Below are 23,039 nucleotides of genomic sequence, written 5' to 3'. Positions count from 1 at the left end.
TGCACCTCTCTGTCTTCTGTACCATCTGAAAAATTGCTCCTGACAGCTGTGGTTGCAGCTAAAGTGGGAAATATGCATAAAGTCACAGATTCCCACCCCCTGTGAGTAGAAGTGCCCTCCACTCACGCAAAGAGAACTTTGGATCCAATTCCTGAAATGCATTCACCCAGAATTTACTGTTTCTTTTGGCTAATCTTATTTTTTTTCCCCAGGGAGCATAATAGTAATAAAACTGTATGATGCAAGCCTCTTGTGCGTACTTAAAAGTACTATCATTTCAAGAAGGCTCATAAAGGAATATTTTAAACACAAACTAAAATTGCTTGGGGAATATGGCATTCCTAAAGCTGAATAAATTTGCTGCAACAGTTTAATATGACCCAAAAAAGTACATTTCAGTTTTGCTACCAAATTATTCTAGTTTTCCCACATTAAAATCCAAAAAATATCCAAAGGTTACTATATATACTGAATAATGTATACCAACTGCACACACACACAGAGTACACACACACAAACACATACACAATAATGGCAGTGATTAAAACAGTTTAAAATATGCACAGATTTTCAATTGGTACTAAATTCTAACCCAATGCATATTATCAGCTGTCCTTAAATGAAGCTTCCCCCCTTGCACATAACATGAATACACAGATATAACTAATTTAAACTAATTAGCCTTTAGAAGACCAAATAGATTTTAACTTAAACAAATTACAATTAAAATACAGCAATACCAGTGTTTTGAAATAAGAATTTTGAAGTTCAAAGACAGTACTTACCACTTCTTCCAAAGCAGCACTCCTTCCAAAAGAGCAAGTGAGGTGTGTGAGGCAGTTAACGAAGGAAGAAAATAGTTCATTTGGAATGGCTGTTAATATATTGCGAGGAAATACAGTGATCAGGTTGCTGATTATACTGGATATTCCCACTGCTTCAGAGTCCTCTATTTCAATTCTGCAGGAGACATGTTTGTGAGCCTGTGTTAAGTCAATCACTCTGCTCAAAATCAAGCCTACTATGGTATCTTTACGGAGATACCTTTAAGTGGTTCTGTGTCACAGTTAAAACTACAAACAACAACAACGAGGAAGGAAGTCCCCACCCTCCCTCCCACTACAAACCTAAATTCTAGTAAGCAAAGATATTACATACCCATTGATCGTGTTGAGCAATCCCTCAATGAAGTGAGCTAAGTAATCGACCTGCGAGCTCTCATCAGGAAACACTGGCCCATGAAGAGAGGCTAGCTGGGCTAGGCACTGCAGCGAGTCTTGTGCCATATCTGTGTCTTCTCTAATTTTTCGATGCACCTTTTAGGAAGCGAGAGGGTTAACACCACATCGAGGGGGAAAAATAAGATGTTCTTTTACCAGTCACATGGCTTGCAATCCTAAGGAGCACACACACAAAAAGCTTTATCTAGTTTCTCTCGATATCAAGTTGAATTAAGACTAAATAATTGCCCGTTATTTCAGTCTTTCAAACTGTGGTCTCGATATACAGTCTTCACAAGTCATATTTTAATTAATCAAAGCTAACTGGGACCTACCTACATGTTGAACTGTCTATGCATGTTGAGTCTTAAAGAGAGAAACAGATGCCAGCCAGTCAGACACGCTGCTAATTCTAAAAACAGCAATAATGACAGCCATCTGTATTATGCTAACTATGCCTGGGCTACAGCGTCTTGCTAAAGTTAGTTCAATCAAGATTATATAGACGCTTCTTTAGCGGAGGTAAACACGGAACCCTCAAGAAAGCAAATACAGCTTGTAGCAAAATCCTTCAGTTGCTTTTGAGATAACTTAACACGCAGTCAATGAACAGGACTGTGCCACTCTCAGGTACTAGCTTGTATTTGTCAAAAATAAATCACAGTAAACCGGCATTCATATCTGACTGAATGTCAGTAGCAACATATGGACATTGAGGGTCTTGATTGAAAGAAAACTTATTCTTACGTACATGCAAAGCAGAACAGCTTGAATTTGACGTGAAGATATAGGATTTGATCCAAGATTCTGGTGGATGTGGATTTTTGCTACACACACACACCCAGCAGATCCTCTCAGCCCTTGGAAAGTCAGTTCTCGGGGTTATGAGACCCACATGGACAAACCAACAAATGCGGGAGTAGGGTTGCAGCAAGGAAGGGGGGAAATGGAAAAATTGACCCCCTTTTCTTCTTCCAAGCACAGCTCCACTGACAAAAGAGGGAGGAAGGGTACATTCATCCCCTTCCTCACTGCAGCCCCCTCCCCCATCCACATAGCTATGTACTTATGGGGGGACCAGTGACACCAGGAGTTGACTTTCTGAGGTAAAAAGGGATTATTGGAGAGACAGGAGAGTTGCAAAGATTCAATGCTCCATCTGCTGGCAGATGGTGGCACATACATCTGCTGGCACATACGAATCTTGCCATTTGTTATAGTAGTTATTTCAGCCATTACTAGACCAATTTGTGTTTCAAATATTCAAGTAAACAACAAATAAACAAACAGTAGCAGCATTTAAACCAAAAGACGGACATATTTTTTAGTCTTTAATTTTTAATGGGCATGTTTATATTAAACATAAAAGTCATCTTGGAAAGATTAAACATCAAGCTTCTAGAAGGGGGGATAGAAGAGAATACTAGATTTTCTGAAAGGCAGTCAGATAGATCAGATTCTTAATGGTCAGTAGTGTTCTTGATAATGATTAATCAAAGCATGAACTCCTCAAACCGAGTCACCAATGTTGCAGGTAAACTACAAATAAGGAATTCATAAACACAGCTGAGAGCTTGTTGTTTGTGAGTTTATCTATTACTCAAGGATTGCCAGAGATAGCAGTCATTATTAGTATAGATTTAATATCCAAATGTTGATCTAAATCCAGTTTGCTTTTGACATCCAGTGCTGAATGTTTAAAAGCAAAGTGCCAAATTCTAAAAAAAAAGGTTTAACCTAGAGGCTTAATAAAAACAAAATTAATGTTAGAAAGGGTTAACCTGTAAACTCAACAGCTATTTGCTTGAGGAGGTTCCCAGCTGACAGTAGCAACTGTCTGGGTCGTCTAGACAGCTGTTCACATTGTGCGCAGCTGTTAAGTGGTCTGCCGTTAAATTTTTCACCTTTTTGAAAATGCTTGAGCAAGATAAAAAACTTGCAAGTAACTATGTACACAACAACAGATAAAGTTGTCTGGAGAATTACTATGGTGTACAAAAGGTTTACTATAATATGCTATTCATCATCTAGACACAGTTTTAAATACACTTCTTGCCTTTGAAAGCAATACCCTCAAATTCCAACAATACAGAATTCTATTTTGGGAGATAAACCTAAACTAGTTTCTTCAGAGATTTTCCAAGTCAGTAATTTAATATTAAAAGCACAGAGCTTTCCCTCTAACTTGCATAAACTCTGCAACTAATGCTGCAGTCCTGTGACCACTTACTTGGGGGCGAGCCTCATTTGATTTAACACACGTAACACTGGGCAATAAGGAGCTCAATTCAAAGCACTGAAAGCTGCTTCCTATACAATTTCACGAATTATTACTTCCATGTAGAAAATCTGCATGCACACTAATAACGTGTGAGGCACAAACATGTAAGGCACACAGAGACATGCATGCACTTGTCAGACATAACAGCATAAATATCATGGCTGTTTTTAATATTGCAAGCCTTATCCCGTAAGGAGTAAAATTTAGTATTTTATGTTGTGTTACGTGCCAGGCCTCCCTGGACAGCAAGCAGAGATTAGCCTCCTTTTCATAATCAGCTGGGAGACACTTCAGAGAACATCGATACTGGAAAAGCTCAGTAGCTTGCCCAGCTCCTGCTGCAATGCCGAAAATCAGTACCATAACACTTAAAAATGGTTCCTGATTTCATCTGCCGCTAGAGCTACCAATATAATCCAGCGTGCAAAAAACTCTTACCATTTCATGAATACTTATTCTACAAGCCAAGCTTTTATTAACTGAGTACACACACAGGCACATCATTAGCATCTAATGAAAAACAAACCTAATGCATAATTGCTTGGCAAAGCACAGAACTACATCTATTTCAACTATCTTACCTGAATTCATCCTACCTGATCACAAAGGAAGGAAACAATCCAATAATGGTCTTAGAAAGCAGGAGCAGCAGCACTTCTTGGCTACTGAATTAGCAAAACAGAAGAATGGGACTTACTGTAAAGAAAAGCTCCATAACTCTGCTGTCCAGGAGGGTCTCACGCCAGGACTCTGTTGGCTTTAGCATCACATTTTGCGAGGATTCAAACATAGCTATATAATGTCTGCCTAGTTATCTGGTGTCAAGGTCAACAACAACATTCCAATTTGGCTTAAAGGAAAAAAGAGAGAGATCCCAGATACAACAGGTCCCATTCAGAAAGAATGCAATGGAAACAAACTTTAAGCCTCTTCACATACACAGCATAATTCATGCATGAGGACAAGGAATAAAAGGTATTAAGTATTGAGGGGGAAAAGAATGCCCAAGGAATGCCAAATAACAGTGATCACAATGACGAGACATTCCACAGTGGCACAATCACTTTAATAATCATTTGGATACGACAGAAGGTGAAAGGGAAACACAAATGACAGGTATTCAAATGTGATTAAAACCATGTTTTTAATATAAACCCTCCCTATTTAAAATGTAGCAGGCTGGTTGTATGAAGAGACACTAGTTTCAAAGGACAGCCATATGGGCCTGCAGTAGAACTGCTGGATTTGAGACCAGTCGTAACTTAGAGACCAACAAGTTTTTTGGGGTAGAAGTTTTGGAGAGTCAAAGCTCCCTTCCCTTCATCAGACGTTGGTCTCTAGAGAGCTACTGGACTCCAATCTAGCTGTAGTACTTTGGAAGTCTCTTTACCGATACTCACTCAGTACAATGATTTTTGTAAAACTAAACTGATCTTATTTCCCTGCTATGCCAAAAAGCAAACAAAAATGTTACATCTTTTGCTTACAGAGCATGATTAACAAACATCTTATTTTTATTTATGAAAATATGTATAGCCCGCCTCTCCTTGTGGCTCACAAATTGAAATTTTAAAAAACCAAAAAACCAAGCTGAACGAGTGTTGAGGTTTTGATGTCTGAAACAAGGGGCGCTCATCAAGTTCTGCATGGCTGAAGTTTTAAAAGAACGGAAAGTCCTCTAAAATAGATAGACGCTGACCAATATTGCTTAGAGCTATTATCAAAAATTATATCTGACAGCAACCATCACACTTGGAAGTCGGCCCAAAAATATGTTAGCACGATCCCATACATTTGTTTCTGCAATAAAGTGAAGCATTTAACAAACATGAAAATCTATCTGCATTCTACACTGTGCACAAGTTACAACAAGCTATGAATATTTACTGTATACATCAATAAAGCCGGATGCCATTCGGCCTATCATTTCCATCTTCTGTTTGTCACCCATAAAGAGATATTCCATTCCTTTCAGCTCTTCCATTAAACTGAAATAGGAGATATGCCTCTAGGGCAAAACCTCTTAAGCAAATACATTTTGTCCAAGCTACATGGTACCAGCAATAAGACCCACAAAGAATAAAGAATACTTGGTTTAAATATACACTAATACTGTCCTATGATGAGGGGGTGGTGATGAAAACAGAAATCTGAAAACTGCAAGCATACAATGGAAAAATTCAGTGTTATTGGAATGCAATTCCTTTTAAACAATATGCATGATTTTTAATGAAAACATACTTTAATTTTTTTAATATACATCCTAACAAAACATAGACACAAAAAGAAATGCAAAACAAAGAAATTGAGAAAAAGAGAAAAAACTTAAAATAAAAGGTTTCCAATTATTGCTGTACATTTAAGTTTTACAGCTTCAAGAAGATGTTGTTACGGTTCCACTGCTTATGCCTAATTAATCTGTCAAATTGGTATTAAATGGCAGATGAAGAGTTGTTGAGTGTAGATTAGCAAAAGGTATAAATGGATTCCAGACGGCCTACAAAGCATCCACACTCACTCGATTTTTAGCTAATCTATATTCCACGGGAGCTTATACAACATACTATAGTAATTTTGGGGTGGATTTCTAGTGTTGAGATGTGATGGATTTATGTACCAATTTCTTATTTTCTTCTGTAAACAAATGCATAACAAAGCCACCTTTGGATCAGGCATTAAATTAACTGAAGCTAATTCACGTTGACGGCAGACTTTAGAAAGTGTGTGGTGTGTGTCTGTGAGAGAGGGAGAGGGGGAGGGAGAGGGAGAGGGAGCCCAGTCCCCTTGGTAGGCCAAAAGAGCTGACGTTTGTGAATGGCTAGTGTACATCAGCTGGTTGAAGAATTTGACTCTCTAGTTCATTAGAGCTTCACACCAGAGGGTGTGTGTGTGTGTGTGTGTGTGTGTGTGTGTGTGAAGTGCTGTCAAGTCACTTCCCACCTATGGCGGCCCTATGAATTCATGACCTCCAAAATGTCCTATCCTTAGCAGCCTTGCTCAAGTCTTGCCAACTGAGGGCTGTTGCTTCTTTTATTGAGCCACTCCATCTCATGTGGGGTCTTCCTCTTTTCCTGCTGCCTTCAACCTTTCCTAGCATTATTGTCTTTTCCAGTGACTCTTGTCTTTTCATAATGTGACTAACATATCATAGCCTCAGTTTAGTCAGTGTAGCTTCTAGGGAGAGTTCAAGCTCGATTTGGTCTAGGACCTACTTATTTGTCTTTTTGGCAGTCTACAGTATCCATTAAAACTCTCCTCCAACATGACATTTCAAAGGAATCTACTTTCTTCCTGCCAGCTTTCTTTATTGTCCAGCTTTCACACCCATACATAGTAATGGGGAATACGATGGCACGAATTAATTTGATCTTGGCCGCTATTAACACATCCTTACAGGTATCTTTTCTTGCTCCTTCATGGTTGCCCTCCCTACCCTATAAATAAGGTATAATTTATTAAAAGATTTATTGTTACAAAGCTGCCTTGCAGGGTTCCTGAACTACTCTTTTAAATTATTTTAACAGGTTAATTTACCCCCCCCCCGAATAAAATTTATATGATCAAAGTAATAATTATCCTTAAGAATGAGAATTAAACACTGCTGTTTCTGGTTTGTTTTTAAAACCTTACTTTCAAACATAATCTTAAAACATAAGATTTCTACCCTAGGAACCGATATTAAATCCATTCTGGGTTAAATTTCAAAGCATTAAGTGCCATTTTAATTTTTGGTGAGTGAAGGCAGTTTTCCAGATTTATAATTCTTACATTAATTATAATATAAAACTTCAGTGAGGAATACACTGCAGAGCAGACAACCACACTTAGATGTAGCACTAAGAATGAGAGCCAAAGTTACAGCTCTTAACTTCTGTTGAAAATTTAATTTTCTATATTTCAGAATATGGTGAGGTGCATTACCCTAATTTGTAGAACAGTAAGGCTTATTTACCCCTTTCAATTAATACCTATATAGAGAAACAGAACAAGCCACCTGATAGGCAATTCTAAATATTTATTTATTAATTAAATTTCTACCCTGCCCTTCCCGCCGCAGCAGGCTCAGGGCGGCTTACACAAACACTACACAGCTAAAACAGAACTAAATAAAATCATGACAATATAATATAAAACTTTCTTAAAATGGAATGAGCAACTAGGATATTCTTTTCCCCCAATCCTCTTTTTCCTTTGAATTCTTTATCTTGTATGAACAAATTGGGAACTTCAGAACAGTTGAGATTGGATCACTATTATGGCCCTGTGCAGAATATCACTGCTGATTTCTTACAGTTCAATCCTGTGCAAAATTGCACCTTTCTAAGTTCACTGACATCCGTTCTTAAAAGGGTCAACACTGCTTCATACTGCATTGTTAATCATGCGTAAAAACATTACGTGGGTTACTAACATGACTCTTCCATTCCATGTTCCCTAGTTTGATGTAGTGGTTAGGAGCACGGACTCTAAACTGGGAGAACCGGGTTTGATTCCCCACTCTTCCACATGCAGCTGCTGAGTGACCTTGGGCAAGCCACAGTTCTCTCAGAGCTGTTCTCTCAGAGCTCTCTCAGCCCCACCTACCTCACAGGCAGTGTTCCCTCTAAGCTGTGGAGTCTTGTGAGCAAAAATTCTACTTTGTGAGCTACTGGCATTAAAGTTGTGAGTGAGCGATTTGGCTACTGCATACATTAGTTTTCTCTGGTGCCATTCTTCCTGAGCTGAGATTAAACAACTGTGAGCTAGCTCACATTAACTCAGCTTAGAGGGAACACTGCTCACAGGGTGTGTGTTGTGGGGAGAGGAAGGGAAGGAGATTGTAAGCTGCTCTGAGACTCCCAAGTGAAGGGTGGGGTATAAATCCAATCTCCTCCTCCGCCTCCTCTATGAACCCGGCATTTCCTCTTGCCCAGGGTTTGCAAATTCACTTCAAACCTGCTTACTTTCAGTGTGGATGTAACATTAACAACCAAACAATAAGAGAAAGAGGATGGAGTGTGAAATTCTATGGTCCATCCATCTCTGCTCTATAAACCATGATTAGGAGGAACAGCAGCACGACACATGAAACTTATTCCTATATGTTTTTAATGAACACAGCTAGATACCACCTAAGAGCATATCTCGGTACATGTTTTGATCTGAGGTATCACTGCCGCTACTTCTGCAGTCTTTCAATTCCCAAGTGCAACACAGAGGAACCAGAGTGGGAGGGGGCAGTGCATATATATGTGCCAGGATGGAAGAAATGCCTTTCTGTGCTCCTACCCTTCCCAGTTGTATGAAAGCCAGGAGCCTTGTATCTCTACAACATTTTCTTACTTAATTATAATTAGTATTTACAAATAACTTCACTGGTGTTCACCACCAACTTGCATAACTCACACATACACATTTTAAAACCCACAAGTGTATATTATAAATGACAAGCAGGAACCCACAAGGAGTTAGGGGGGGTATTTCTTCCGCCCCCACTATTTCCTCTTTCCATTACCCTTAAAGCGCCCATAGCCTCTTCCCTTGTCCTGCCTCCTCCTTCCCTTCCCTTCCACAAACAACCTAACTTTTATCTGACTCCCATCTTCAACTACATTTATTATTTAATTCATTCATACCCTCAGCTTTCTCCCCAATGGTGACCCAAAGCAGCTTACATCATTCTCCTCTCCATTTTGTCTTCACAGCAACCCTTTCAGAAGGCATGGATTGTGGGTAGAAAGCCCTGGAAAAGGGCCCCTCTCCCAGGCGACCTGCCTCACCCTGCTTTACCCTGCCAGGGAGAAAGGGAGGAAGAAGCAACCTGCCTAACTAACTGGCTGAGTGCTGTTTTCCTTGCTTCACACAGGCTCAGGTGGGCTTCCCTAGTTTCACGCAGGCCCCAGGCAGGCGGGCAGGCAGCCACCTCCCTCACCTTGTGTGGGGCTTGGGCAGGCCTGGCACCACCACCTCCCTTCTCTTGAGAGGGCTGAGTGCTGCTTCCATGGTTTTGCGTGGACCTCAGGCGGGCAAGGAGCCGCATCCTTTGCCTCATGTGAAGCTCAGACGGCAGAGTCAGGCACTGCCTTGCGGGCTGAGCTGGCCACTGCCACCACCCTCGTCTCAAGTGAGGCTCACACGGGACAAGCTGCGCAGGGTGCTGCTGCCTCCTCCCCCTTTGTGTGTGGCTGAGGCGTGTGGACATTGCCACCTCCCTAGCCTCAAGTGGGGCTCATGCACAGCAGGCACACATTGCTCAGCTCAGGGAGGCATCACTGCCTCCCTCACCTCATGCAGGCTGGTCACCGCTGCCTGCCTCGCCCTATGCAGGGTTTTGGCCAGGGTGAGCCAGGCAGATGCCTCCCTTGCCTTGGGCAAGGTGGGTGCCACCTTCCTCCTCGTCTTGTGTAGAGGTTGGGCAAGCCAGTCACCACTTCCTCTCTCATCTTGTGCGAGGCTCAGGTGGACCCTTGCCTTAGCCACAAGCTCACTCACTTTGTTGTAAAGCTCAGACAGGCTGGGCACCATTGCATCCCTTGCCTCATACTGGGCCAGGCACCACTATATCCCCTGCCTCGTGTGGAGCTTGGGTGGGCTGGGGACACCCACCTCCCGCAGGGCTGAGGTGGGCTGGGCACTACCTCCCCTGCCTTGCACTGGGCTCAGCCCTTCTATCACAGTGCTTGGTCAGCCGAGGTGCGGGGAGGCCACTGGCCCACTGGGAGGCATCTTGGCGCTCAATGGCCAATCCACTCCTGCCTGTGATGTACATTAGGCTGAAAATGTATAACCAGCCCAAGGTCATTCAGTGAGCTGCCACAGCAGAATGGGGATTTGAGGCCTAGTCTGAAACTCTAACCATGATACCATACTGACTTTTATATAGTGGCTGCTGTTGAACTGGGTCTTGGGTGAGTCATGCAAGTCACTGTAGCAAGTCCCCGTCAGACCTGACCCAAATGAGCTGTCCCTCAAAGGACAAAACAGCCCTGGAACGGGCCCTGCTCCCTCCCTGCTTTTTTACTGACAGAAACCAAGCCTGTTGTTGTGGTTGCCTAGCAACAGCCCCTAAGGGCATCCGTTTCTTAAAGTTACACATGCTCCTTTTATCATTTGGGTTTTTCCCCCCTCCCCTTTTTTTAGATTTCAGATTTTTTTTCCTGCAAACCTGGGATGTTTTTAAGGTATGCAGAAAGATCCGTCCTGTCTGTTCAGAGGTCCAGTCTCTGGATTTAAGTAGCCGCAGATTTGGCCAACTTGGTTATTAGAATATAGATGATGATAATATCCTCAGAGACGGGAACAACCCATGAATGGGGCTTCCTCTAGCATTCCTTTGGTGAGCAAGGGAAGAACAAACGGAGTAGCAGCTTCACCACAGGCACATGTATAAATGTTACAGCATAACCTCAGATAATGAATAAGTAATAAAAATGGTAAGTCTGCATCCCCCAGTCTTAGCAATCCCATAACTAGGAGAGCTTCAGCCTAATAATACTAGATACAAATATGATTGATGGATAAAAAACAAACACTGCAACTCACAAGAAGTATACCTTTGTCAACAAAGTGAGGACAAAAATCCTGAATCTTATGGTTCTCCTACAAGATGGTTTCTCAAGATTGCACAGTCTTTCCCACTTGAAAATAAAGAGACCATTTAAAAAGGATATAATTTGGAGGAAGAAAATTCCAGCTTAAGACCTGATTGGCTAGTGCAAGGTAACGCTGAAAGACTGAAGACATCTGAGCATTAAGGTTTTCACACCGGCTGAATTCCTGTAGTACCTCTACTGTGAGCATGAAGATCTGACGGAGATCATCCTCCTGTGCAATCAGGATAAGTTCAGACATTTTAATGGTCTGGCACTGGGACACTCTAAGGTTAGTCAGGCTAAAGAGGAAACCAACAAAGCATTTTGCTCTCTGTGTTTATACAGTCTAGTGCCCTTAAGTTATTCAGTGATCAATAAAGTTATACAAAATTTGTTCAGCTACTTGTGCAATAGACAACTATGCCTAAGCTGTTATAAAACTGAAGAACCGTAAAACTATAGTCAAGCACCAAATTTCAGGCATACAACCTGCAATAGTATATTTATAAATAACACTCCCCCTCAGCATCCCATTAAAGCTACAGTAAAATACTAGGCTTTTATGGAGTGGATTTATTCACACACAGCTGGCCCCATTTAGATACAATAATATGTATATCTGCTGGCAAGTTATTTAATTCACTTTGGGCTTTTTCCACCGGTTCTTTTCATTATGTTCATTCATCATGTCTCTCCAAAAAGCAAAGCAAGAACCAGCTTTTACTAGATCTAGTTGTTGATGACAAATTAGCTTCACGGGGTTGAAAATAAAACCCTCCCCCCATTATGTGAACAGAGAGGCACCTCCTCTCAGACAAGGGAGGAGCCATTTTTGTTGCTACACAAACAGCAATCCCGTCTGCCACATCCCATATGGTTCCCCCAAATCTGTGCTGCAGGGGGCACAGCCCTGCAGCAAAAAGAGGGAGGTGGTAAAAGACCTATTCCACAAATACCACTTTACTCACAGTTCTCAGGACGCTGAATTCATTTTAAAACTGAAACTGAGTTGCATTGTTGTTTTAAATTATACACACACGCATATTCAATCTAACAACTGCTTAGGTTTATGCATGCTTGTTTCATGTATTCATTAGTAAATAAAACTGCTCTTTCCTTAATAATTCAGGTGGGTAGCCATGTTGGTTTGAAGCAACTGACCACTGGACTCAAACTTTATTCTTTCCTTATTAAGAACACTTATTAGGGATATACAAGCAAATGTCATTGACTTACTTGAAATATTCGTTTGCAATTACCATGGAACTCCATACTAAGTCCAATATTGCTGGTTTTGCTTGAACTTGAGAACTCACTTAACAATGCCGTTAAAATAGAACAGGCCAGGGTTTGCTGTAAAAATTGAGGGAGAAGATGTTTAGAAAGTTGAACTACAGTGAAACAATATTTTCAAGTGTCTCATTGTGATCAGACAAATTAAATGCAATTGTGGATCAAGAATTCACCATGACACTTATTCCTCCAGAGAAATCAAAATGCTCACATACTTTGTACCAGTGTTAAAGCTCTAAAGTTTAAATTCCAAATTGTGAGCTTATAATTCTACATCTGACGTCACTATGAATCTTGTTTTGTCAATTAATTGGCCCAAAATAAACATAACACTTCTGAGAGTGTTATTAGGAGATCGAAAGCAGCTACAGGATTATGTACTCCCCTGAACACTTGTGTACAAATACCTCCACACTCACACACAAACACTATGGTTAAGGGTGAAGGCAGGGCCAATGGGAGGGGACCAGAAGACTGTTTGGCCTGAACCTCAAGCTCAAAGGGGTAGGCGTCTCAAACTTAGGAACTTGTTAATTTTCAGGCTTAATTTGATATGTTTACAACTTTTTCTTATGAACATCATGCATCATCATTTTTTAACTGTATCATGGGTAGGGTCCCCAAAAGCTGAAAGTGGCCCAAGCCTCCCTGGATATATGTATACTGACCTTTAATCATGGTAAGTTGTCAACCAGGTTCCCATTTGGATACAGCACAAGTGTAACAGTACTCCCTCTCTTAAATTTGGTTAAGAAATAGGGAGAGCTCAATGAGCTCATGCTCTCCTTTTCCTTACTCCCCTTCCACGCATGAATCCCTCCTCCCTTTCATTTTCACCAATGAACATTGTGCCGTATAGGATTTTCACTTGATGTCTTCAGTTCAAGCTACTTTGCAAAACTTATCACTAACTGGAATCAGAAAGTGACGTTTGGTTGCACTGCACAACCAGAAAACACTCTCCACATTCATGAAGCAAGCACAGAGTTCCATCCACACTATGAAGTTCCCATATCTCCCTCCAAAGCCACTTGAGAATCCTAACCCTCTTGGAGACAGGGTTTTTTTTGGGGTGTGTGTGTGTGTGTACAGAACATCTCCAAACACACATATAAATAAATATTTCCAAACACTTTGCACTGCTGTAGCCAGATGTTTGGCTCTAAGTCTCTGGCAGTGATTAGTGAAAATGCTGTGGTTGATAAACACTGCACCTTGGTTTGCTCTGAAAATGAAAAGGGGGGGGGGAATTTCCATAAGAGAAAGGAAAGAAACATACAAGCCCATGTGGCACGCTACATTTCCCAACCATGGTTAGATCAGGTTCTGTTAAGTATGCAATAAACCTAAGGAGGAAGCAACCTTTCGTGTTACTCATGCACATGGATCACAGAATCAGAGTTGGGGCCATACAGGCCAGCTAGTCCAACCCCTTGCCCAGTGCAGGACCCCTAACTGAGGCAAGTTTGTGGGCTGGGCGAGGAGCACATGGCTTGCTCCTGATGTCTTAAACTTGTTTAAGTGTTCATGCAAAATAAAGTCTGCACCAGACAATTTTGAATCTATTCTGGTTAATCTTTTCCCTGTATTTAGGACTGGATTTAATGTTAGTAATTAAGACAGGGTCTGTGCCTTCTTACTACAATCTACTGAATTTTCCATCATCTGCTCCCTTTTTGCTTTCCATCTTAGCCAGGTTTGATTGGCTACATCAGTGATCTTCAGCCTATCTGCTCAGTCATACAGCAGCCATTTCCCTACTTTTACATTTCAAAAGGACCCACTATTAATAGAGAGGAAGGGTGCATACCTCCTGCGTCTCTTTGCACACACACTGAAGAGAGAGCAACATAACACCAAGGCAAGGTCTCTCAGTGGTTGAGAGCACAGACAGGTTTGTTTACCAAATTTTATGCTCCACTTTTCTCCCCACAGTGGCTTACAACATTCTTCCCTTCTTCATTTTATCCTCACAACAAACCTGTGAGGTAAGTTAGGCTGAGTGGCCCAAGGTCACCCAACAACCTTCCATGGCAAACTGGGGATTCAAACCTGGGTCTTCCAGATCATAGTCTGACACAGACCACTGCACCACACAGCTTCACGGTCCTCCTTTCCCACAAAAGCTCTCCCTTGTGATTCTTCTCCTCCTCACAGCCCGCCTGGCCCAGCCACCCTCACCCGTCAGTCACCCTTTATCTCTCCACGCACACCGTTCCAAGCACAGAGGTCCTCTGTCCCCCTAGCATTGTAACTGTCTCCTCATATTCTTGAGAGCCGACACAGTACAATGGTTACAGTGTCAGACCAGAATCTGGGGGCCTCAGGTTTGAATCCTCGCTCTGCCATGGAAGCTTGCTGGGTGACCTTATTATTTTATTATTTGTATTTATTCAACTTGATTTATTTATTCAACCTTGGGCCATTCACACACTCTCAGCCTACCCTACCTCACAGGCAATGTTCCCTCTAAGCTGTAGAGTCCTGTGAGCAAAAATTCTACTTTGTGAGTTACTGGCATTAAAGTTGTGAGCGGGTGATTTGGCTACTGCATAAATTAGTGTGTTCTGGAGCCCTCCTTCCTGAGCCGAGACAAAAATGTGTGAGCCGGAGGCTAAAAAACTGTGAGCTAGCTCACACTAACTCAGCTTAGAGGGAACACTGCTCACAGGCTGGTGATTTTGAAGATAGTACAGAGGAAGAGAGAATAATGTTAGCTGCTTCAGGTCCCCACTGGGGGAAAAGCCACGGTATAAATGAAGCAAATAAATATACAGAATTCTCTTTAAATGGCTGTGCTCCCACATGATTTCCCATCACGTGCCTGCAGCTCAGTGTGTTCCATGCTGGCACCTTGAGGTTAAAGTTGAGTCCTGAGTCAGAAAAGACTGAAGTTCACTGAGCTACATGACACAATCTATTTTAGAAGAAATGAATCAATTCTAAAATGTTTCCAAAAGACTAACATTTTCCTCCATCTCCAAAAGATTACAGTATAGGAACAGAATTTACTTTATACATACATCAGCACAGAAACCAGGTTTTACTAGAAATAGACAGGAGTCTTATGGCACCTAAAGGACTAACAAGATTTTTTAACTCAAGCATAAACCTTCATGGACTAGAGGGTCACTGTGTCGCAAGCATGTGACAAAGTGGGCCCCAAGTCCCCAAAAGCTTATGGTAAAATGAAAACTTGCTGGTCTTTAAAGTGCCACAAGACACCCCTCTATTTTTGCAAATTAAAACAGTCACCCCTTCAATTTCACCAGAACACTGGGGGTGCTGGCAATGCTTGGATCCACACAGATGTTTGGTATACAAAGGAACAAGCCTGGCAAATGAAATGCCTGAACTGAGTGGATTCCAAAAGTGATGGATTAGACACAGATCCTGGCTTTGTGGGACATTTCAGCCATCTCTATAAAGCCTTATTTGTCTGAAAGGACAGCATACCGTTATGAGTCAGTCAACTCTTCCTGGTTCACTGGCACCCTTATATAAGATTCCAGTTTCCAAGCTCTGAAACTTTCTAAAGTTTTGCATTGGTCATACAGGATTATTTCTTGGGGAATGGGAGTCACCCAATGTTTATTTATCTCTCTGGTAAAACAGATCCTAGCCAATACCTCAATATGAGGATTTCCTTCTATTGTATTTTTATCCCACTCTTGCTCCGAGACGCACAGTGTTCATGGTTCTTCTCTACTCCATTTTATCTTAATAACCCTTTGAAGAAGTAGAAGCTGAGACAGAATGACTAGCTCATGGTAACCAAAGACCGTGAGTGGGGATTTTTGAGCTCAGGTCTCCCCAGTTCTAGGTAAATTCTACACACTGAAACAGCATCCATGCCATGGAGTTTTCTGAGAAATGGTGGAATGTGAACATGGAGTAATGCACTCATAATCCATGCAAAAGAATATGCAATTAATGGTCTAAAATTGCCAGTTGCATGAAGCTTGTAGATATTTCTGAAATATATGCTTTTAATTCACCAAGCTATCCGTGAAAATCTCACAATACCTTTACTAAGGATAGGCTCTGATATGCCCAAGTCCTTCATATGTTACATTAAAAGTGCCATATTCTGGTTCTTTGCACAATGGATGTATACACAATAGATGTATACAACTTCTGGCTTTACTGCTAGACTATTTGGAGCCAAGGTGCCATGGATGGACAGAGGAACAGGAATTGTTAAAGGGTCATGCATGCCGGCAAGTGTCCAGGGGTTAAACGGAAATATGCACACTACCTCTGAACACCCGAAAGATTAAAGTCGTGATGATACTATTTATGCGAGGTCACCCAACAGCTGACACTAGTGCCATCCACCCACCAACTGCAACATCTTTGTTCAGAAATGCCTCTGATGTCAGTACCTTGACCCCACAGACAGCTAGTTATCTCAGCTAGTATACACAAAATTAACATTCTTCCTTACTATATAAATCTCAGACAGGCCAGGGTGGAGGGGGAGAGTCTTTTATGTGCAATATGCCTTTAAGCTTTAATTTAGTAGCCTACTGCAATACTAAGTTTGGTGTCCAAGCACACTCTAAGAAAAACTTTCTTTTCTAAAAGTACACTCCCTGCCTGCTCCAGGAATTGATGCTTGTTATAGTTCTAGTCTTAAAGCTTGGCCTCAGACAGTGTTCTAAATCCTAGCCTGCTTGTCTTTGACAGCCCACCACAAAACAAAACAAAAAACCCCAACAACCTTACAATCTTGCTAGAGTACCAGGTCTGCACCTACGTTTTGTCCTATCAAAGAAAATTCCATTTGTGGGAGGGAGCTGTTGTTCTTGCTGATTCCTCCTTCCTAATATAAACCTCCACATTGCATCCTGAAAGTCCTGACCTCAGGAACAGGATTCTGTGGAGCACAGTGGGCTGTAACTGAAAGAGGGAGTCAGGGAAGATCAATTCTTAACAGAGGTCTACTTGTGGTCCTTTGGGATCTACCCAATTTGTTTCTACTGCAGCACTGCACCATTACAGTAACCCAGTGCTGACATGTTCCTGATTTCCTGGTTAAGATACCAGAGTATCCCCTACATGAATTCTCCCTGCCTTCCATGGCTTGCTTTAGACACGGTATAGAGTTACATTTGTACTGACGCTAACCATGATTAACCAGGATTGCCTTATGATTTGCATAATCTCAGTTAGCACCAGAACACCATGGTTCAAGGAGGGGGGGGATAAGGAGGAAGGGGAGGGAAGTAAACAAGCCTACAGTATATCTCTCATCTCCTAACCGTGGTCATACTGGCCATTATATTTACACCAGATGAGTCTGCAGAAATCATAATACTGTGCCGTTAATTTTGATTCTTCAAAATCAGACACTTAAAAACTGCTTAAAAGGTTGGCATTTGATAATAAGGTTAAAAAGTAAATTTTTACAGAAGGTAACTGGAGACAGAACGTTAGCGTCATACCAGTGAAGAGCGCACATCATGAAACTAGTCTATCTCACTCACCAGAAATTTCATTAGTTCCACCACACGAATAAACTACATACCCAAACAATAACTCCATCTGACAAAATAAAATAGTTCTCTTGTTTGGAGAGTGGATTGTCTCTTAGAATAGCCTGGCACTTACCCCAGTGGGGCTTTACTACCAGGAATATACTTTATAAAAGTTTGCCATACTTAAAAGCGACTTTCAGCTGCTCTAGCAGAAGATCAATGAGACTGTGCAAAGGGAGATTAACTTGGCAATCAGACACCCAGTTGAGGCAGCGCAAATCTAGACAATTTTTTTTAAAAAAATCGAAGATTTAATGCCCCCCCCCAAAAAAAACCATTTTCTGAAACACATAGAAAATGTATCGTATCAGAAAGTGTACTTCTATGTATAACTGTGCTCTTACACAGTGCAACTCATGCCTGCAAAAGGAATGTCATTTAAAATGAAAGTTAATGAATGTTTGAAGGGATTTCACACTTGTGTCTAGGGGCTGTTGGTGGAATACGTGCACCACTTTATTTGAGTGGTTAGGTTACAGAGGATGAAAGGGATAAGAGTTCAAAGACTGCTTAGGAAAATACAGGGGCTAGTGTACACCTGTCCAAAACGCAGAGTATAATCAGTGAATTAATTTCAGCAGCTAAAATTGTTGCGCTTCCATCAGACATCTGTGTTCCAGTCCCAAGCGTGAAAAGTAGCACTTGGCTGTGTCCAGTCAACTCTATAAATCACTTAAACAGAAAAGGACAGGAAACAAATTCATCGGGAAAATGCCACTTCTTTGCATCTACACCTAGAGAAGTGAAAAATGTTGATGCACTTTAGAAGAAGAGGTTTAGGTGCTTCACAGTTGTATTACTACTGCATATGAAACTAATCCTACTGCCTTAAATCATATTCAGATACTGTCGAGATGATTTAAAGGACTGCCATTCTTCACAAATGCTTCTATGAAATCCATATTGTCACTGTTAACTGATGCACAAGAACATAGGAAGTATTTGATAACATCACTCAAGAGTTAACTTGCAACTAATACAGCTAGAGGAAACAGAGACAGTAACAAAGATTCTGAAACCAAAACATGTCCCAAACAGCTACCTTAACAAGTGGGTCTTTGATTAATTCCTTGATCTTATACAAGGCTATATTTACCAACTATTGATTTTAGCATAGAGGTTAACAAAAGGAAATACTGACATTGGATGTAGTGATGGCCAAGAGCATAGGTGGTTTTAAAAGGGTATTATGCAGATTCATGGACAATAGGTCCATCAAAGGCTACTACTAGGGAACCTCCATAGTCAAAAGCAGAAAACCTCTGAAAACCAAGGACGCAAGATTAGGGGAAAACCTTGGCCTCTGTGCCCCATTTGTTGCTCTTCCAGGGCAACTGGATGACCACTGTGTGAAACAGGATGCTGGGCTACATGGACCACTGGTTTCAAACCATCAAGGGCTCTTACATTCAGTCCCGAATAACACTTAATTTCTTAACAGTGACATTCTCAACAGTTCATTGTGGTTACAGGAAAAGAAATGGTCTCTATCTGATGAGGGTGTGATTTCCTTAACAGAGATTATTGTGACATTAAAGGCCACAGTACAGACATACAAGAGCTAGTGCAAATTTAGTTTTACTTTTAACAACCCTATAACAAGACACCAACTTAACCAGTTTTTATGTTTGGCATACTCATTGTCTTGTACGAGATCTGCCAGAAGTCAGGAGGACACAGTTCATACAACACATTAAACAGAGTTCAACTTTTTGAATGGACTATTTTTATGAATTAATGTGAGTGATGTAGTTTGTGCTCTAGGTCTCAGAAAAGGGAATCCTTCAAATAGCCAAAGCAGAAAGCATATTCAATACCAAGATCTAGTGCCAAGGAACTACAGGCATTTGTGGTTAAAGGAGTCTATCCCAGATTCATTTTCTCAGCATCTTGGAATCAATGGTGGAAAAAATGAACTGAGCTGGCTAAAATTAGTCATGGGCTTTCTACCAATAGCTGAGTCCATCATGTAGGAAACAGCACAAAAAAGTACAAGAGATAAGGCCCATTTCATTAGGACTCTCCCACCATGGGTGCTTTTGATTGTATATGCCTCCTGTCACCACCCCTTCTTGTAAGCGTTAATGGCTTTTTAAAAGTCCCCTGTATTTAAAATACACTTTGCAGTTCACAAACAAGTGCCTAGTTGCCTATTTAAAGCTCTAGATCAGGCGAGGACAATTACCTCAGGAGTTATACCTGCTTTCCAAGGTAATTTTATTTGGCCCATGGCAGCCATATCAAATTTTAATCAAGGTGTGCCATGGGAACAACATCTATTCATAGTTCCACTTGTAAGGAAGAGGGAAAATGGACTTCAAATTGCAAGCGAGATATTCTGCACTCGTTCACATCTTTACGATTCTGTATGCAACATGCACATAACACAGAAGGGTATATATCTGTAAGTAAAGCTATGCCTGAATCAATGAATTTCCCCCAACTCAAAATCTTTTGGGTGGAGTGCTTTACTGTGGAGACTGAGCAGTCAACCTGAAGTATCTCAAAAACAGTACGGGGGGGAGGGGGAATACAGAAGTTCCCAGAGATGTTCACTATCACTGCTCCAGTCCAGATCACTACCACTGGCAGTTTGGGTCTTTGCTGAAGAACGGAACAATCCCAAAATAGACTGCTCTTTTGTCTGGCAGTTCCTGCAGGATACAAATCTGGAACCTGATCAGCTGTTAGCCTCTACTGCTGATCCAACAATCTCTCTTACTGTGTTTTCCCCCACCCCATGAAGAAAATTCTTTAAGTAGTTTTTGGCCCACCAAAAGATGGAAAACAAGTAACACACAGGATAGGTCTCATCCTAAGTTCCTCTCACAATACTTTTTGTAAGAATATGGACAGAGGGGAAAAACAGTTAATGCGGCATCCTAATTGGATTATATCCATCTTCAGCATGAAGTCCACAAGAAAATTATTCATAAAATTATATCCAATGATTTTGCACAATGCTAACAGTAACTTATTACTGCAATAACTAAAGAAGCCAGGGTACACATACACACACTTTCTTTTCCTTTTACTCAAAGAATGGAAAATATATAAATTAGCCCAGCTATCCATTCCAAAGCAATACAAATAACAGAAACTGCTCTTAGTGTATGGCAAAAAACAGGGTATATAAGTATTCCAGTTACATAAAATAACTATGTTGTTTTCTCAACGTGGTTCTGGCATTATCGATACGATCTCACACATAATGGTAGACTGACCCTTGCTAAAAGGAGAGAGAGAGAGAGTGGTGGATCCAGAGGTGGATTTGGTACATGATAACATCTCGCCAGACTCAGTTTCGCAAACCCTACTTTTGGATGTAAACTATGATTGTACAGCAGTTGTTGCAAAGTTTTTGGCAGCTGCTTCTTCTAGGCATAAAGGCTTAAAGTTAAATTAAAATTATTTAGAAGAAGTACGTCATTATTCTATGGTTTTGGGTTGTTCAAGACCTTGTGTCCGTGAACAAAAAGAGGGATAGAAAGAAAGAAAGCCCAGGCCGGGGGGGGGGGGTTTAAACTGGTTTACAAAGCCATGAATATTACTTTTCAACAATTTTAAAAGAATAGTCACAATTTTGATATTCTTTTTCCTCTGTACCAGTATTATGCAAGCAAAAAAATGGCCTTTTGGGCTTGTAACATGTTCTTGAACTTGGCTAACTGTGACTAGGGATGCGCATTTGGATATTTCTGGTCCAAATATCTACCTGAAAAATACTTCTTGGTACCTTTTGGCTATATTCAGGTGTCTGGATGGTATCTGGGATTTTTTGAGACACCAGATGTTAGTATTTGCTTGCTAGGTTGGTTTGACTTGGATTCTGTACTTTGAAATTGTCCCTTGCTTAAGATGGTTCGCATTGGATTCTCTAGTTTGACATTGGTTTGGATTCTCTCCTTGACATTGATTGTGTTAGGGCTTGCCACATTGACCTGTGGAACTGCTGGGATTCACTGATTCTGCATTGGTTCCATTGGGCTTCTTGGTTCTGTTTGCATTGGGAGGCTTTTGGCCAGTGGCTGCGTTACTTGACTTTGTGTATTTGGCTATTCTTTATCCTGGAGAAAGCGTGGCATTTTTTTCCTTTTGGTCCAATTCACTTGAAATTTGGGGATTCCTTGGTGGACATGCAGCACAAGCTGCACTGGTGTAATTTGCTTGAAAGACAGCCCCTCTAGACCCCCAGAAAGACTTCCCTATAGGAAATAACGGACCCAAATAATATCAGAATCCGGGAAAAGCCCAAATCCAGACACTAAACCAGGGGACCTGAATAATCTAGAATACTGATAATTGTACATTCCCTAGTATCAGGATCTAGAAAATCATGATTTTTTTTTTCTGGTGCACATCCCTAACTGTGACATCTGACCTTTAAGTTTCTATCACAGCAAACATGTGGATGCCAAATAGCCGTTTCACTCCCTTTCTTTTGCTGTTGTACAGCCACAGCCTGGACCTCAGTTCTGTCACTAGAATCAGTAGGCACCAAGGCTCTTATATGGAGGGTCTAGGGCCAAAAGCTCCATCAAGAGTTGACAGGGATGTCCAATTCAGTTCTTGCCTTCTCTGACATCTGCCTCCTTCTCACACAGTCCTTGTCTCTAATGCTCCTTCAGGCCTTCTACCCCTCCATCCTCACCTGACTCTGCCCCTTCCCAGGTACTGCTCATTCTCCCTGTGGTGAACCCTTACCAAACCCTTAAAGGCGCCACCTACTGATCACAGGAAGCCACGCTGGGTCACAGTAGCCCTCTCAAGCAGGCTGCAAAAGGAGTGGAACCATACTAGAAAGACTGGTAGAGCCAACAGCCAGAGTGTGTAGGAGACCAGCAACCCATCTCCCCTGGAGGAAGATGATGCAGGATGGGAGTTGAGCTTCCTGCTCACACCACTCATGAACTGGTAAAGGAATTCTGGCATAAGCCAGCAGACATGTGCAACCAGAATTCTTGAAGAATACATCAAGCAGGAAAATTGTGTTGGGTCAATTTAACTTAGCTTTTGAGAGGAAGGAGGGGGCACATAAACTCAGTCTTACAGTGGAGGGAGCTTAGAGCTCCTGTTTTCTCTCAGTTAATCAGGATGTTGCAGGGGAAGAGAAGGAAGATAGAGATATCTACAT

At 41.4% G+C, this 23,039-nt stretch overlaps 1 protein-coding gene across 1 annotated transcript in view; it reads right to left on the bottom strand.

Annotated features, from left to right (window-relative positions):
* XPO4 (exportin 4) overlaps positions 1–23,039 on the bottom strand; it is a 75,818-nt gene that overhangs the window by 26,050 nt on the left and 26,729 nt on the right. Inside the window, exons 5-9 of the mRNA XM_015417050.1 lie at positions 12,309–12,425; positions 11,151–11,304; positions 4,199–4,311; positions 1,159–1,316; positions 786–960 (exon numbers count right to left, since the gene is read on the bottom strand). Of these exons, the coding sequence (XP_015272536.1) occupies positions 786–960; positions 1,159–1,316; positions 4,199–4,311; positions 11,151–11,304; positions 12,309–12,425 (717 nt within the window). The remainder of the gene's footprint in view (positions 1–785; positions 961–1,158; positions 1,317–4,198; positions 4,312–11,150; positions 11,305–12,308; positions 12,426–23,039) is intronic.

Source organism: Gekko japonicus, unplaced genomic scaffold, assembly GCF_001447785.1.
Source record: "Gekko japonicus isolate JY-2015 unplaced genomic scaffold, Gekko_japonicus_V1.1 scaffold685, whole genome shotgun sequence".
In the NCBI taxonomy this organism is placed as follows: Eukaryota; Metazoa; Chordata; class Lepidosauria; order Squamata; family Gekkonidae; genus Gekko; species Gekko japonicus.
Note: the sequence above shows the minus strand (reverse complement) of the source record. Positions and strands in the feature narration are given on the sequence as shown.